The sequence below is a fragment of the Oncorhynchus clarkii genome, chromosome 32 (assembly GCF_045791955.1).
Source record: "Oncorhynchus clarkii lewisi isolate Uvic-CL-2024 chromosome 32, UVic_Ocla_1.0, whole genome shotgun sequence".
Taxonomy (NCBI): Eukaryota; Metazoa; Chordata; class Actinopteri; order Salmoniformes; family Salmonidae; genus Oncorhynchus; species Oncorhynchus clarkii.
Window position 1 is genome coordinate 26,090,084 of NC_092178.1, and position 18,092 is coordinate 26,108,175.

Sequence of the window (18,092 nt, forward strand, 5' to 3'; positions counted from 1 at the left end):
GCCCTGATATGTAATGTCTCCAAACCCCCTCTGATTTTAAATCAAGATCTGGTTTTGGTATTTTTCATTTAAATGTACGCAGCCTGTTGTCAAAAATTGATGGGGTTAGGATTTGGGCTAAATCAACTGATGCTGATGTAATTGTGTTTTCTGAAACCTGGCTCAGCAAGTCTGTTTTTGATAAGGATATTTGTATAAGTGGTTACAATGTTTATCGCACTGATCGGGTTAAGAAAGGTGGGGGTGTGGCTATATATGTAAAATCTAAATTCCATGTAAGTGTGGCAAAGTCTGAAAATATTTGTAAACAGTTGGAATTTCTTGCTTTGAATATTGAGGTTTCAAAGGGCCTCTCTATAACTGTGATTGGTGATCTCTGTGATGCATTTGCATCTTCTTTGACGCACCGTATGTCTAAACTTCTTTACAGTGAAATGATCTTGATTGGTGATCTCAACTGGTGTTGGTTAAAGCCGTTGTCTGATGATTTAAAAATGTTTTGTAATTCTATGAATCTTACCCAGTTGATTAACTCACCCACTCGCCCAAATCTTAAATGCCCAGATAAATCTACCCTGATGGATTTGATATTGACAAATGTTCCACATAAATATTCTGCGGTTGGTGTTTTTTGTAATGATTTAAGTGACCATTGTGCTGTTGTTGCTGTTAGAAATACTAAGGTTCCAAAGACAAACCCACGTTTTATTCGTAAGAGAAATTTGAAGTGTTTTAATGAGCAGGCTTTCTTTCATTATTTGTTTTATTTTGACTGGAGCAAGATTGAGTTTATCCCTGATGTGGAAACTGCCTGGAAATTCTTTCATGATGGCTTTTCCCAAATAGTAAACAAACATGCCCCATTCCACAGGTTCAGGGTTAAAGGGCGGGATAATCCATGGTTTTCTTCTGAGCTGTCTTGTATTATTCACGACCGTAATCTAGCCTGGGCTTAAGCAAGGAAATCATGTTCTGATGCTGATTGGCTTCTTTTTAGGCAACCACAAAGCAAGTGTTATTTTCTTCTCAGGAAGGTCAAGTCTGAAGATTTTATGTCTGTTACCACTGATAACCTGAATGGACCTAGAACGTTTTGGTAGGCTATTAAGTCTATGTCTGGTAACAGTAATGTTAAGGAATTACCGTCATGTGTTTTGAAGGACTCTGTTGCTATATATGACAAAACTGAAATGCTGAATTGTTTCAATGAGCACTTTGTATCATCTGGTAGGCTGTTTGATTCAGTGTCCTCTGTCTCTGCACAACCCTGTGTGGATGAACCAGTGAGAGCTTTTTGCCATTCTCAGTGCAGGTGGTACATAAAGCCCTGAAATCCTTAGATCAGAGAAAGCCTGCAGGTCCTGATCTTTTGGATCCCTGCTTTTTAAATCTGGCAGCTGATTTCATAGCTGAACCACTTACATCTCTGTTCAATCTAACCCTGGAATGTAATGAAATTCCAAAGATCTGGAAATCAGCATTTGTCCTACCACTTTTAAAAGGGGGAGATCCAACTCTGTTAAATAATTATAGGCCAATCTCAAAGCTGTCACCCCTGGTGAAAATACTTGAAACCCTTGTTAGTGAACAGCTTAAAGAGTTTTTATTTACTAACTCTATTTTATCAATGTACCAATCGGGCTTCAGGAAGAAGCATAACACAATTACAGCAGCCATGAAGGTTTTAAATGATGTCACTGAAGCCATTGACAAAAAACAGCACTGTGTCTCACTTTTTATTGATCTCTCTAAGGCTTTTAATACAGTTGATCATGCTATACTAAGGCAGAGATTGTCGAGTGTAGGTCTTTCGGAGCATGCAGTTGCATGGTTTGCTAACTATCTGTCTGATATAACTCAATGCACTCAATTTGACGGGCTTATGTCTGTTAAATTGTCTGTCTTGAATTGTGTGCCCCAAGGCTTTGTACTTGGTCCTCTCTTATTCACTATTTATATAAATGATTTAGACAAAAATGTCCAAAATGCACAACTTCATTTTAATGCTGATGATACTGTTATTTACTGTTGTGCCTCGTCTCTTACAAAAGCTTTCCAGAACATGCAAACTGCTTTTTATACTGTTCAACATACCTTGTGTCAATTGAAGCTTATCCTCAATACTGACTAAACTAATGGTGTTTTCTAATGCAAGATATAGACCTCTGAACCTTTCACCTATTACTACCTGTCAGTGCAAGGAGATTGAGGTTGTAACCTCATATAAATATCTTGGAATTTTAATTGATGACGGCCTCTCTTTTAAATTGCATATTCAACAACTTACAAAAAAAATTGAAGCTGAAATTGGGATTTTATTTGAGGAATAAGGCCTGTTTTTCTTTTGAAGCCAGAAGGAGGCTAGTATCAGCTACATTTATACCTTTACTAGAGTATGGGGATATTTTATATATGAATGCTTCCGCTCAGTGTTTGAGATCAATTGAAACTCTTTACCATGGCACTTTGAGATTTATTTTAAACTGCAAAACCCTTATGCACCACTGCACTTTGTATTCCAGGGTTGGCTGGCCTTCTCTAGTCACTCGTAGGCTCAGTCACTGGTATACTTTTATTTACAAAGCCATTTTGTGTTTACTACCTTTTAATTTGTGCATTTTTATTGTTCAGAAATGTGGTAGGTACTCTCTTCATTCGCTGGACTTTATCCTGCTAACTGTTCCAAATGTCCGAACTGAATTTGGTAAAAGGGCTTTTATGTACTCTGCGCCATCGTCTTAGAACACCTTACAAAATACTTTTAAACTGGAAGAACTTGTCCCGATTGGTGTTTTTAAATCACTGATGAAGGATTTTGAGGCTGATTCCCTGACCTGTCAATGTTTTTAATTTGCTGTTTTATACTCTTGTGAATTCAATGGTTTTTACTAGATTACTTGTAATTTTTCATGTTGTCTGTCTGTAATGTTTTTGTAATGACTTGGTGCTGCCTATCTTGGCCAGGGCGCTCTTGAAAAATAGGTTTTAATCTCAATGAGCCCTTCCTGGTTAAATAAAGGTTAAATAAAAAATAAATAACATTCTTGTACTGCGTGCGACACAGTACTCCCCAGTCCTTCCAGTGCACATGCATGCGAGCCTGTAAACTAGCACCATGGACAGCTGCTACTAGATACAGCGATTTAGCGTTTCATTGGTGTTGGGCTAGCCTGGCTAGCAGACTAATCATTCAGTGCATTCGTAAACTATTCAGACCCCTTGACTTTTTCCACATTTTGTTACGTTACAGCCTTATTCTAAAATTGATTAAATTACTTTTTTCCCTCATCAATCTATACCAATACCACATAATGACAAAGCAAAAACAGTTTTGACATTAGTGCACATTTATTAAAAAGAAAAAACTGAAATATGTCATTTACATAAGTATTCAGACCCTTTACTCAGTACTTTGTTGAAGCATCTTTGGCAGTGATTACAGCCTCTAGTCTTCTTGATTATGACGCTACAAGCTTGGCACACCTGTATTAGGGGAGTTTATCTCATTCTTCTCTGCAGATCCTCTCAAGCTCTGTATGGTTGGATGGCTATGTGCTTAGGGTCATTGTCCTGTTGGAAGGTGAACTTTCGCCCAAGTCTGAGGTCCTGAGCCCTCCGGAGCAGATTTTCATCGAGGATCTCTCTGTACTTTGATCTGTTCATCTTTCTCTCGACCCTGACTAGTCTCCCAGTCCCTGCCACTAAAAAACATCCCCACTGCATGATGCTGCCACCTCCATGCTTCACCGTAGGGGTGGTGGCGGGTTTCTTCCAGACGTGACGCTTGGCATTCAGCCCAAAGAGTTCAATCTTGGTTTCATCAGACCAGAGAATCTTGTTTCTCATGGTCTGAGAGTCCTTTAGGTGCCTTTTGACAAAATCCAAGTGGGCTGTCACATGCCTTTTAGGAGTGGCTTCCGTCTGTCCACTCAACCTATAAAAATGCCTGATTGGTGGAGTGCTGCAGAGCTGGTTGTCCTTCTGGAAGGTTCTCCCATCTCACAGAGGAACTCTGGAGCTCTGTCAGAGTGACCATTGGGTTCTTGGTCACCTCACTGACCAAGGCCCTTCTTCTCTGTATGCTCAGTTTGGCCAGGTAGCCAGCTCTAGGATGAGTCTTGGTGGTTCCAAACTTCTTCCATTTAAGAATTATGGAGGCCATTGTGTTCTTGGGGACCTTCAATGCTGCATCAAAGTTTTTGTACCCCTCCCCAGATCTGTGCCTGGACACAATCCTGTCTTGGAGCTCTACGGACAATTCCTTCGACCTCATGGCTTGGTTTTTGCTTTGACATGTACTGTCAACTGTGGGACCTTATATAGACAGGTGTGTGCCTTTCCAAATCATGTCCACATAATTGAATTTACCACAGGTGGACTCCAATCAAGTTGTAGAAACATCTCAAGGTTGATCAATGGAAACAGGAGCTCAATTTCGAGTCTCATAGCAATGGGTCTGAATACTTATGTGAATAAGGTGTTTTGTTTTTTATTGAAATAAATTTGATAACATTTCTAAAAAACTATTTTCGCGTTGTCATTATGTGGCATTGTGTGTAGATTGACGAGATAAAAAAGTATTTAATCAATTTTAGAATAAGGCTGTTACGTAACAAAAGTCCAGGTGTCTTAATACTTTCCGAAGGCACTGTATGTGAGTTGGTCATGTGTTTGGAAGTAATCTCGTGTTGATAATGAATGGGAGTGGTCGCTGCAGGAGGGGTGTGAGGAGAAGGGGTGACCTGGTATTAAGAGATGCCCCTTGGGAGGAAGACGGCTTTAAGTAAACATGTTCAACAATTAGAATGTCTTAAAATAGAATGTCCTAAAATACAATAGATGGAGAATCAGATCTCAACGGTCTCTTAAATTAAATAGCCTGCCACACTTCTGACAGGAGATTCCACACACTCAGCATCCGTAGCCTGTGAGGACACGCAGTGTTCAGCTTCATCATCAAAGTGCTTCTCTCTCTCTAGCGTTAATTGATGGCCTCGAGTAACTTCTACTAACGAGGAAAACCCGAAACTTTTTCTAATTTAACTCCAGATAATTGGAAGCCCGCGGAGAAATCAGCTCCGGCCTGGAGAGCACTTGGTGGGCTCAGCTGAGCCGGTAGTCACCACGCGCCTAACAGGAGACATGCACCAGGCTATACCGGTATTTCGGGTTTGCCTGCTCCGGGTTTCTAGAGAAGGTTATACAGTGACAATGCACGTTTGTCCTGAGGCAGAACCCCACGGCACTATTCTAAGAAGGGAACATTAGAAATGAAACCTGTAGTTAATGTAGATTTATTGATGACGAGTGTCCCTTCCAGTCACCGTTTTGGGATAGTTTTATCTTTACCATAATTCATGGCAATATGATCCGATATGAGGAAAGGAATCGGTAGTGAATAATTCCGCAATGGAAAGGAATTACGCTGTGCACAGTGTTAGATCTTTGTTGAGTTTTGCCTGGGTTTAGATCCCCAGAGCGCGAATCAAGTGAGTGAGTATACTTTTTTTCTCTCGGATCCTGCGCTGTGTTCCTCTCCTCGTGTATCTTATCGAGGACTCAGCACAACACATTGTGAATCAAATGGAAATGACTTCTGGCGATGTCTTATATTTCTGAGCTGTATTTCTGGATTCCACACAGTCAATTGATTATGTACAAATGGGGGGGATGGTTCGTTGTTAAAAATAGCCTGACACTTAAGATGAGGTAGCGATATGAACAGGTTGCTGCTCACTGAAACTTACTGGGAGCAAATGCGAAAATAGCCTATGCTTCACCCGCATCCAACCTCTGTTGGATCGGTTAATTTCTCTTTAAATCTTCCAGGAAGATTTTGACAGAAGAGCAAATACCGCATCAAGCATTTACAGATTCACAACAAAAATAATCGAACATTATTTTGCCATATGTGTTAAATTGAATTCGGAAAAAAACCCGTTGACTTTTCGATAAGAAGACAACAGAGAAATCTAGCAGCTGCTTGTTGATGGCACTACGCGCTTGGAGGACTTGGTTTGGGCAGGTTTTGCGCAGAGTGTCTAGGCTGCAGGGCTCGTGGTCCCGGCGATCGAGCAGTCTCCTGTGTCTCTCTGCGAACCCGGAGCAGGATTTTGGGACCTGTTACAGGGATCACACACATAGCAGTCTCCACTACTGCTCTTCTGTCCACCGCACCCACAGTCACCAACACGCGCCAGTCTGTCCCTCCTCTTTCAGCCGCTGCCAACGCTTTCCCGATTGCTGCGCAGCCTTCCCGGGGGATCGGAGGGGACATGAGCCCCTCACTCGCCGGTTCCTGGTGGTCATGAAGCGGCAGAACGTGCGGACCTTGTCCCTGATCATCTGCACGTTCACGTACCTGCTGGTCGGGGCCGCAGTGTTCGATGCCCTGGAGTCAGACTTCGAGATGCGGGAGAAAGAACAGCTGGAGGCAGAGGAGAAGCGTCTCCAAGGGAAATACAACATTAGCGAGGACGACTACCGCAAACTGGAGACAATCATTATGGAGGCCGAGCCCCACAGGGCCGGAGTTCAGTGGAAATTTGCGGGATCTTTTTACTTTGCCATCACAGTCATCACCACCATAGGTGAGTCTGCAGTCTACAGTCCATGGAGATTTAATTGCGTACCAGCATTACGCACAACCACTGTGTCAATATAATGTAATTCATGCGGAGATTTAAAGTGTAGTCTACAGCTTAATCACAGTCATGGGCCGTGGATGTTAAGTGGTTAGTAGGCTACAATTTAAATAGTTACTATATCACTTACAACACTATATAGCACAACGAATTAAAGTCAACACAGCATTATGCAGAGATGTGTTTCACTAAACTTAGTCCAGCAACAGGTAGTCTATACCCACTACCCGGTATTAACCCTTAAAACCTGTCCCTTATGCAACATCAATTGTTTTAGAAAAGTAGGTAAAATGTGGTTTTCGCTAAATAACTCCGGTATGTTAACAGGCGAAACCAAGTGATGACGCAATAACAGTAAAATGCCACCTGTGTACAATGTTTCTGCACATCAACTTTATAGATCAGGAAACAAAAGGCATCACTACAATCAGTATCAACAACATAATGTGTCTGTCTATCTAGATAAACTGACAATTTCCATTATAGATTTCAGCAGCTCATCAATTTAATGAGAAAAGATCAATAGCCTACACGAAAAGCAGTCCTCTAGGCTACTATGTATGCAACCATTCCCTCGAGTACCACAATGCACCATCAAAGTAGGAGTGGCCTACCACGCCACTGAGATAGGCTTGACCACATTTTTGGAAACCAAATAATGATAAGCCTACATGTACAATGATTTCAACTGCACGACTGTTGCTGCATCTGCATTGGTTACCCCCGTAGACAACATGTTTTAATCCATGATTTAATGGCAGACCATGCAAGTGGTAGGTTACAAAATGCTGTGATTGATAACATGTCAACACTATCTAAAAAACTGTGGAGGCATCAATATGTTTACATTCACACTAAACACTCGACATTAAACTGATTATGGCAGAAGGCCGAATATTGCATTAGGTATGTACTGTGTGTAAACACCTTACTCTGCTTATCTTAATCAGTGTAAGGTCATAAACGAAGTAAGCATACACCGATTAAAACACCTGGTTTTCTGAGCAATCTTTCGAATTATTATGATATGTAAACAGGTTAATTGACGTCCCAGCGGTCAATTTGATCTGCGCATGTGCAAGCACCATTAAGTGAGTTCGGAAAAGTATTCATCTTATGTCTGAACTCAGAATCAAATAGTCTTTGCAAAAATAACATGGTCACTGTGGTAGAATGTTTATATTGTTTGGCGATGTTCTGCAATTATCAAATGTCTCATCAGTAGCCTGCTTTCAGATGTGTCCATGTAAACAGGATTATTGGGGAAATCGTTATTTTTGCAAAGCATGTAAACGTTTTAAACAAACTATTATATTAACCTGACAGGCAATAATAATGGCATTATTGTGTGCATTGACGGGAAGTAGCGGTGCTGAGGGTGCTGCAGCACTCCTTGAAAAAAATTTAAAAAATAAAATGAATACAAATTATCTTACTTAAAAAATAATAAAACAGTCTTTCACAAAAGTAGTGCGCTGGGCCTATACTAGTCCACCCCCCCCCCCCCCCACCCCTCCCCCCAAAAAACCTCCCATCTTCCTATGATTGTGTGCATGTAACCTTAACTGAAGTTCGTTCCATCAGCTGTTGCTGCAGCTTGAACATGAGCTGCGCTGCACATGGTGCTGAAAGGACAGCTCCTCTAGCTCCTGTGAGCTGCGCTGCACATGGTGCTGAAAGGACAGCTCCTCTAGCTCCTGTGAGCTGCGCTGCACATGGTGCTGAAAGGACAGCTCCTCTAGCTCTTGTGAGCTGCGCTGCACGTGGTGCTGAAAAGGACAGCTCCTCTAGCTCCTGTGAGCTGCGCTGCACATGGTGCTGAAAGGACAGCTCCTCTAGCTCTTGTGAGCTGCGCTGCACGTGGTGCTGAAAGGACAGCTCCTCTAGCTCCTGTGAGCTGCGCTGCACATGGTGCTGAAAGGACAGCTCCTCTAGCTCCTGTGAGCTGCGCTGCACATGGTGCTGAAAGGACAGCTCCTCTAGCTCTTGTGAGCTGCGCTGCACGTGGTGCTGAAAAGGACAGCTCCTCTAGCTCCTGTGAGCTGCGCTGCACATGGTGCTGAAAGGACAGCTCCTCTAGCTCTTGTGAGCTGCGCTGCACGTGGTGCTGAAAGGACAGCTCCTCTAGCTCCTGTGAGCTGCGCTGCCAACAACCACATCATGAGGGATGATCTGCAGCTGGCCTTACACCAGCTGGCCATACATAATTATTCCAAGCAGGCCGAATAAAACGCCCATAACCCTTTCTCGGCCAAACGATCAGATCCTTGTCCTCCTTGTATCCTGAGGTATATCCACTTCGATAGAAGAAAACATACAAACACAGATGTACAGTATATATGCTATAGGATATTCATGTAGAAAATACCAACGGAGTCAACAGGCGTACTGTAGGCTTTAGGCCTACAACTTTAGCACATATTCAGAGTAGCCTGGTGCCTTTAATGTTGGCATTTGCATGGCCTTTATTTAGCTTAGGGCCTCAATGAACATGCTAGTTTCTTGATTGAAGTGGTATTGCCAACATTACAGTGAAAGGTCTAGCTGGATTTGATCTCCGCCATAATATGGAAATGTCTTTAAGCAAACAATCGTTTTTAAGGTGAATCAGCATTTCCATAAAACAAGACAAAATCATAATGGTCTTTGTGAAGGACCAGAAAAATACAGGCAGTAGATTAGAGAGCATTGTTTCTACACAGAGAGGAGGCACACAGCATTGTTTCTACACATAGAGTAGGCACACAACGTTGCACGCAATGTTTCTGTACTAAAGGTTCACATTTAGTACACTGGTAGGCCTACATGACTTCATGGACGTACAGAGACATTTATGTTAGTATAGACATATTTAACCTGTCGATCAGACCTGGGTAACATAGGGACCCGTAACAAGTTTAATAACACGAAGACATGAACCCTTTTTAGGCCTACATTACTCGAAAATTAAGAGTGAATGTTTTATTATTTGTTTTTGAAATACGTTGCTGTCTGATGTAAACCTCGCAAATACATTTTCTAAAAACATTTATTGAAAGGAGTAACTCCCCTCAATGTACTCGGAACATTTCATGACTCTAGGACCAAGAACATATTTTCAAAATAGCATCTGAAGTTTCAGAATTGTATTTTCGTTAATGGGGAAATATATACATTGTTTTCCAATTCCTGAAACGTTTCTGTTTTGGAGATAACAACCAACATTCATTTCCCCCAAGCAACTTCTGATTAAACTGTATCAAAGACCAGAGTGGGTGGGCTTTAGACCTACATTAGGGAAAGGGGCATTTAACCCATCCCCTCTGAAGCAGAGAGGTGGGGGGGACACCTTCTCCATTATGGACACCATCTACACATGATATTATTCAACACGGGCACATAACATAATGCACTAGGCATGTCTTCAGATGTGCCTAGCAACCCTTAAATGACTACTGGAGAGTGAACATGACCATAGTATGCTTCCATTGTATTGTGTATGTTACAGCAGCTGACAACACTAAAAGCACATGCATTTTAATGTGCTTTTAGTGTTGTAGCTACATGTATAATGGACTGTTCAGGTCTATTGGTTTATTTGTCCATTTGAATGTGAAACGATCCCTTTAGAGTTTGGCCATATTTACGTTGTTTGTTTGTCAGCTTATATAACTTAGGATACATGTTCAAAATCACAATTGAATTACAGCCTACAGTAGTGGATTTAATACCACTGTTTTCAGCAGTGACATATTGAGACTGCGCTTCCCCATGAGCTATAAGTGCTGTAGCCCTGAAAGAACAGCTCCTGGCATTATCACCTGGTTAACATGGTTTATGTTTGGCTGTAGATTGTCTCTGCTTGAGTTATAATGAGTTTACCTGCCCTGGCTCATATGTGCTTTCCTGGTTTCAACAGATGGTGAAGGGGTTAGGTGCCTGTTATGTTTGAATAATGCAGACATGTTTAAACATACATTCTCCCATGAATCAGATATTATTCCAATCTTGCTATAGCCTACACTGTATAACCATCATATCAAATTGTATTTTTCATATACATTGTAAACAACAGGTGTAGATTAACATTGAAATGTTCAATTACGGCCCTTCCCAGCAATGGAGATGGAAAAATAAATATAAATAATAGAAAAATAGATAAATATTAACACAAGGAATAAATACACAATGAGTAACCATTGGCTATATTCACAGGGTACCAGTACCGAGTCCATGTGCAGGGGTGCAAGGTGATTGAGGTAGATATGTACATATAGGTAGGGATAAAGTGACTATGCAACAGGATAGATAATAAACATTAACAGCAGCGGATGTGATGAGTCAAAAGAGTTAGTGCAAAAAGGGTCAATGCAGACAGTCCAGGTAGCTATTGGTTAACTATTTAACTACCTATTTAGCAGTCTTATGGCTTCGGGGTAGAAGCTGTTCAGGCTCCTGTTGTTTCCAGACTTGGTGCATCGGTACCGCTTGCTGTGTGGTAGCAGAGAGTTGGGTGGCTGGAGTTGTAGAACATGTGTAGGGCCTTCGTCTGACGCCACCTGGTATAGAGGTCCTGGGTGTCAGGAAGCTCGGCCCAAGTGATGTACTGGGCCGTACGCACTACCCTCTGTAGCACCTTGGTGTCGGATGCCGAGCATTTGCCATACCATGTGTTGATGCAGCCAGTCGTGATGCTCTCAATGGTGCAGCTATATAACTTTTTTTTTAATCATGTGTGGACCATGATAATTCCTTAATGATGTGGACACATGAAACATGTGACACATTTATAACCTAAACGTCAGTGTTTAAATTTAAACACTAGGCATTTAGATTTGCCAATAGGTGTTCTCATCTTAACACAGGCATTTACAATGCAAGATGAAATATGACAGTCAACCTTTTCCAGTCAACTTCCAACCAAGAGAACCCCTAAATCTCCTAAGTGTTCAGATTTTAAACACTAGTGTGTACTTTCCCATAGTCCTGTTTAGAGTGCATTTGGTCATTATAAATAGATGCCTTTTATTCAGATCAGTGTTAGGAATGTCTGTCACCTTACCTACATGTCAGCACAACTGAACAGGACATTTGATTCAAGAAATCTTTCAATCGCATGGTATTGTTGTTACTCGACTGTGCTGACTTCAAAGATGTGGGAGGGGCCCCGTTATCATATTTCCCAGCATGCCATTATCATATTTCCCAGCATGCTTTGTTGCAGATTGATATTTAGAATAGTTTATTTTAAGACTGTATCTGTGTCCTCATGCACATTGATTGATTGATCGTATACTATACAGAAATAAATCACTTACATTTTTCTAAACTAAACTAATCAAATATTTTTTCTTTTTTCTTTTATTTTAATTTTACCCCGTTTTCTCCCCAATTTCGTGGTATCCAATTGTTTACTGTGGTATCCAATTTCGTGGTATCCAATTGCTACTATCTTGTCTCATCGCTACAACTCCCATACGGGCTCGGGAGAGACGAAGGTTGAAAGTCATGCGTCCTCCGATACACAACCCAACCAAGCCGCACTGCTTCTTAACACAGCGCGCATCCAACCCGGAAGCCAGCCGCACCAATGTGTGGGAGGAAACACCGTGCACCTGGCAACCTTGGTTAGCGTGCACTGCGCCCGGCCCGCCACAGGAGTCGCTGGTGTGCGATGAGACAAGGATATCCCTACCGGCCAACCCCTCCATGTGCGTCGTCCCACGGACCTCCCGGTCGCAGTTGGTGCTGCAGTACAGCGCCCTTAACCACTGCGCCACCCGGGAGGCCTCACTAATAAAATCTTTAAGGATGGTTGTTCCAGTTTAGATGGTTTAGGTAGTCTTGTTTATTAAGTCCTTCACCATAGCAGTCACTCTGAGTGCAAGTTGTGGGTTATAACATATTCAAATGGTTGGATATCCTCTCTCTAATCACTTCACAAACCAGCATATTGTGACTTGCAGGTCTGATGTGGCCCATGAGCCAGGATTTGTAGACCATAATGTCGAGGATAACTAGGCCATAACTAAAGGCCTCATTAAATATATAATATATGGTCATTAAAGGGTTTATTTTTAATTGAAATACATTCAATTAGGCAGTCACTTGAAGAAGGCTTCAGAAATATAATTTATTGAATGCAACAATCATGTCTGTGTCACTAATAAACACAGTCATGGGTGGGTCTCGCACATCTCGCACATTCCACACAAAAGACATGCTGGGAAATATGTAAATACTGCTTTACACCCTGTTAAAACAACACAGTGTTAAGTGTTGTATAAAGGTGTGCATGTGTTTAAAAAGTGTTACAACGAATAAACATGTTCTGGTGTTTACAATCTAAACACTGTGACGCGTTTTCTTTGACATTCTAAATGTGCGTTTAAAAAGTGTTACAGAAAAGTGTTCAGATTCTTAACACTTGGTTTTTACAGTGTATCTAGAGAGGTAGGTATAGAAAACTAATGATATACAATTGCTTTTGCCTGGTACTTACACTGTAAGAGATGCGTTCCATAAAGAAAGAGTTTATATGGATGTAAGCGACAATGTAGCCGTTTTGACAAACTATTTGTTTTTTTTCCATCAAAACGTTCTGAGCGTCCGTTACATCACGTTAAAGGTCCAGTGAAACCTGTTCAACACAGCCTGCTTTACAGAGGCTACAGAAAGCAGCTCCACTTACCGATGCATTATAAAGTATATCATAACCCATGAGCCTTTCAGAAAGTACCGTATGTTTTCCTACAATCCAGAAGAAGTAGAAAATATTTCTGGGGATGCATTCCACCTTGTGGAATGGCGTGGAGAATGAAGGTAACATAGCCTACAAACACTCGCATGCGCACAAGCAAGGCATGCAATTCCATAGGCCTAGGTCATGATAATGATTGTGCATAGATAACGGTTTTAGTCATTTTATAGCATGTTGAGTCTTTTTATTTTGTTTCTACTCTAACCACCCTCGGGCCTGATTGGAACCCCTCCTGGGCTGGATCCGGCCCGCAGGCTGTTTGTTTGACACCCCTGCCTTAGGTGCAGACTGAGACATCCCATAGGAAAGTAAATGATATGAGGAGGACTGTGCCTCATGAAAACAGAGGTCAACAGTTTGAACACAACATCCTTTTCTTTTGTAAAACTATTTTTTTTTACCGTCTGTAATGTAGTAAAGGACCCAGGCCAGTACAGTGAGATTACATGTACAGCCTATACTTTTATTATTGTACTAAGTGTTTCATCAGTGGATCAGCCCATGGCTATGTATGGCTGTAGAGTGTATTGATGGCTTGAGTCATAATGAGTCCACCTGACCTGGCTCATACTCAGCCCATGGCTCATGCTTTTCTGGTTTCAACAGATGGGGAAGGGGTTAGTTGCCTGTTATGTTTGAATAACACTAACATGTTAAAAATATTCTCCAATGAATACATCTTGCTATAGCCTATCTACATAATAGTTATGGAAATTCAATTATACAGAGGTTATTGCACTGTAAGAGACACGTTCCAAATTCAGATAAAGAAACAAACTATTTGTTTTTCCATCAACACATTCAGCAGTAGGATGAGTCACTTGACTTGACACTAACGGCTTGCCATGTGAGGGGTTAAAAAACACTAACGGCTTGCCATGTGAGGGGTTAAAAAACACTAACGGCTTGCCATGTGAGGGGTTAAAAAACACTAACGGCTTGCCATGTGAGGGGTTAAAAAACACTAACGGCTTGCCATGTGAGGGGTTAAAAAACACTAACGGCTTGCCATGTGAGGGGTTAAAAAAACAACCTAAACACAAATGGTGAATGTTATGTACACAAGACTGATAATGTTGGCTGTAGGTGTTAGTGCCGGCTGGATAGACATCAGAAGGGCAGAATGAACCTCGGGAACCTCTCAGAGTGTGTGTGTGTGTGTGTGTGTGTGTGTGTGTGTGTGTGTGCGCACAGCCTTTTCTTTGTTTAGTTGGCTCCAACTTGAGAAAAGGTAAGTCAACTTAAATTATGTTTGCTCAATTTGTCTCATATGTTAATTCAAATAGAAATTATTATTTTGGCATTTTACCAGCAACAAAAAAAAGCTGTGGAACTAGTTACACACAGAAGTTCTCACCTGGGATTAGAACTCACAATCTCTTGAGCGCAGTATTCCATTCTTCCTCCCACACCACCATGTCTGTGTCAATGCCTGATTTCAATGGTATTGCGCTTTGCACTTCAAAGTAAATCTCAATAAAAACTATTTCATGTTTAAAAGTGATTAAGGAGTAACATTAAACAGAGTAATATGACCCAGTAACATTAGACAACTATACAGAAAACCTACAATTGCTGAATTAAGTCAATCAAATCAATGATGAGAGAATAGTCATATTAAGTTTTAACACATTAACTGATAGAGACATGGTGGTGTAGCAGGAAGGTCGGGATGCCATAAACCGAGAGGTTTTGAGTTCAAATCCCAGGTGAAAACATGTTGAATACTAATTATTGTATAAATTAACACGCACAATGTAATCATGTATGTCAAATATGTAAGTTGAAAACACTATGTTAAAAGCACTGTGTGTGTAACTAGTTACACAGCCTTTTTTAGGTAACATGCCAACATGTTCTGGGGTTGAATTAACATATGAGACAAATTGAGCAAACACATCATTTTATGTTGACATAATTTTTGCCCACATTTTCTTAGGTTGGAGCTAAGTTTGGGCCAAAACCTTTTTTTTAAATTTATGTAACACTTTGACCGACAAGTTTAGTAAAAAAGCCAGTCCCTTAATAATAATTAGTTGAAACAACTCGATTTGTGAGGTTTTTTCTGTACAGTGTGTGTGTGTGTGTGTGTGTGTGTGTGTGTGTGTGTGTGCATGCACAACATAGGTGAACAAAGAAAGTTGATACCCACAACTCTGGATACAGAACTGTCATACTGTCAAATTGATGTTGAGAAGTCATTCGAGAGAGAACAACAAAGGCTTTACTGTAGGAATCTGGCTCTGCTCATTGGGTGTAATAAAAACAAATCAGAAACAAGAATGATTCTCTGAACTTGACAACTTTAACTACAGTTGATATTCAAACAAAGTCATCATCACCATCATCATCATCATCACCATGGCCACCAACACTGCTAACTGCTAGTAATCTATAAATAGCTTGTGATCGTCCAGATTTAGAAGCTGAGGTGAGATGAGCGCATATGAGAACAGCTGTAGCTGAGTTAGAACTCTGGTTGTTGCCGTGGAGACGCTGCGTGCCATGTCGTCGTGGTGATTCTGCTTCTGTTTGCAGGTCTAATTCACGTTTCCACTCTGTCCACATTGGCTTGGGGGTTGATTCCACTAATTCCTCTGACTAATTGCTCGGAAAGTGAAGACTTTTCTTGGCTCTGTACATCAGCGTGTGAAGAAAGACTGCATAGGCAAAGGGTGCTTTTGTAATGGATGTGGTTCCGATGGTGAAACACACTCTTATGACTAGTTCACCAGAGACCTAAGGCCTTGCATTAGCTGCACAGAATACGTTTTAGTTTTACAGGCTAACACAGTCCTGTGGTGGGCAGAAAGTAGACCCAGACGTGAAAAGCCCCATGTCTTGCAGAACTGGGTTCTGACTTGCTGAGTCTGTCATGTACAGTTCAGGGAATACAGTACAGTGATGGAATAAGCACAGGTTACTAAAGAGGCTGTGATGTAACACGTTATTACAGGCTTCATCCCAAATGACACCCTATTCTCTAGTTACTGCGCTACGTCCACCAGGGCCCGTATGTATCCTGGGGTGGGAAAACACTTCTAGAGCTTTTCTCTGTAGTGATTTCGGGCCTGCGATTAAATCATGCCTTTGAATTGTTAATGGGGTACACTGGTGAAACGTGACATGGACACAGAGCATTAGTCACAAAGCACTATCTTCAAAAGGCACTAAATGCATTAGTCTAATAGGCCTTCTACATTTCTTTCCCACTAATTCAGAGCAAGAAACATGCGACTGCTCAATCAAAACTGAAAAAGCTGTTGATGTCTTACTGGATTACAGCTAAGTGTGAAAACAGTGTGTATAGATTGACATCATTCAAGGCAACAATATCTTTAAAGCGCTGATGACGCTGTGTGAGATGAAAAGCTCCCATTGCCTTGTGTGTGTGTGTGGATGTGTGTGTGTGTCTGTGTGTGTGTGTGTGTGTGTGTGTGTGTGCGTCTGCGTGTGTGTGTGTGTGTACACCTGAGCGTAGGACAGGTGCACTGACATTCTTATTGCTCTCAGAACAATAGCTTTCATGGGAGCCAGGAATAAGCTCTTTGAAGCGCTGTGTTGCTGTTGTGTGTCACGACTAGTTAGATTCTCCAATACAAACACTGCCCACGTCTTTCTACCATAACAACAACTACTGGACCTATAAAGGTCTGTTCTGTGTACAGTTGCTGCAATAGACATGGGTTAAGCACTGTCAACACTATCAGCACAGTCTGATTCACTGTCAATTAACTACACTCTTAGAAAAAAGGGTTCCAAAAGGGTGCTTTTGCTGTTCCCATAGGAGAACGCTTTTTGGTTCCAGGTAGAACGCTTTTTGGTTCCAAGTAGAACATGGAACCCACATGGTTCTACCTGGAACTGAAAGGGTTCTACCTGCAAACCAAAGGGGTTCTACCTGGAACAAAAAAGGGTTCTACCTGGAACCGAAAGGGGTTCACCTATGTGGGTGGACAGCTAAAGCACCCTTTTGGAACCCTTTTGGAACCCTTTTGTCTACTAGTGTAGTTGAATGACAGTGACTCAGACTGTGTTGATTTTCTTTCAAGGGTTCTCTTCTGGGGACAGATGAAGAACCCTTTAAGGTTCGAGATAGCACCTTTGTTTCTAAGAGCTATGTGGAGTTGACCTCAGCATAGCTGCGGGAAGTAGGGGTGCTGAGGGTGCTGCAGCAAAAGTAGTGCACTGGGCCTTTACTAGTCCTGTATTAGCGGACCGATATAGCCGTCTGTAGCACAGGGAAAATATAAATCATTACTTGTTTACCTTGGCCATATCACTATAGACCCTATGCTGCTAATTTGTGCAGGAGAGAGGTGATGTGCCATTGTATGACTGATGGAGCTACACAGCACCAGCTGATTCTCTGGCTGCATCCGAAATGGCACCCTATTCCCTACATTGTATTGTGTAATACACCCTATTCCCTACATTGTATTGTGTAATACACCCTATTCCCTACATTGTATTGTGTAATACACCCTATTCCCTACATTTTATTGTGTAATACACCCTATTCCCTACATTGTACTGTGTAATACACCCTATTCCCTACATTGTATTGTGTAATACACCCTATTCCCTATCGGCCCTGGTTTAAAGTAGTGCACAATATAGGGAGCCGGGTGCCATTTCGGCCTCTATGTCTCATCTGTCTGCCAGCGTGATGGTAGCATCTAGTGTGGAGAATGATGACAGTGGACACT

General features: G+C 41.6%; 1 protein-coding gene across 1 annotated transcript in view; it reads left to right on the plus strand.

Annotated features, from left to right (window-relative positions):
* Positions 1-5,989: 5,989 nt before the first annotated feature.
* LOC139392199 (potassium channel subfamily K member 9-like) overlaps positions 5,990-18,092 on the plus strand; it is a 39,144-nt gene continuing 27,041 nt past the window's right edge. Inside the window, exon 1 of the mRNA XM_071139993.1 lies at positions 5,990-6,590. Coding sequence (XP_070996094.1) covers positions 5,990-6,590 — 601 coding nt within the window. The remainder of the gene's footprint in view (positions 6,591-18,092) is intronic.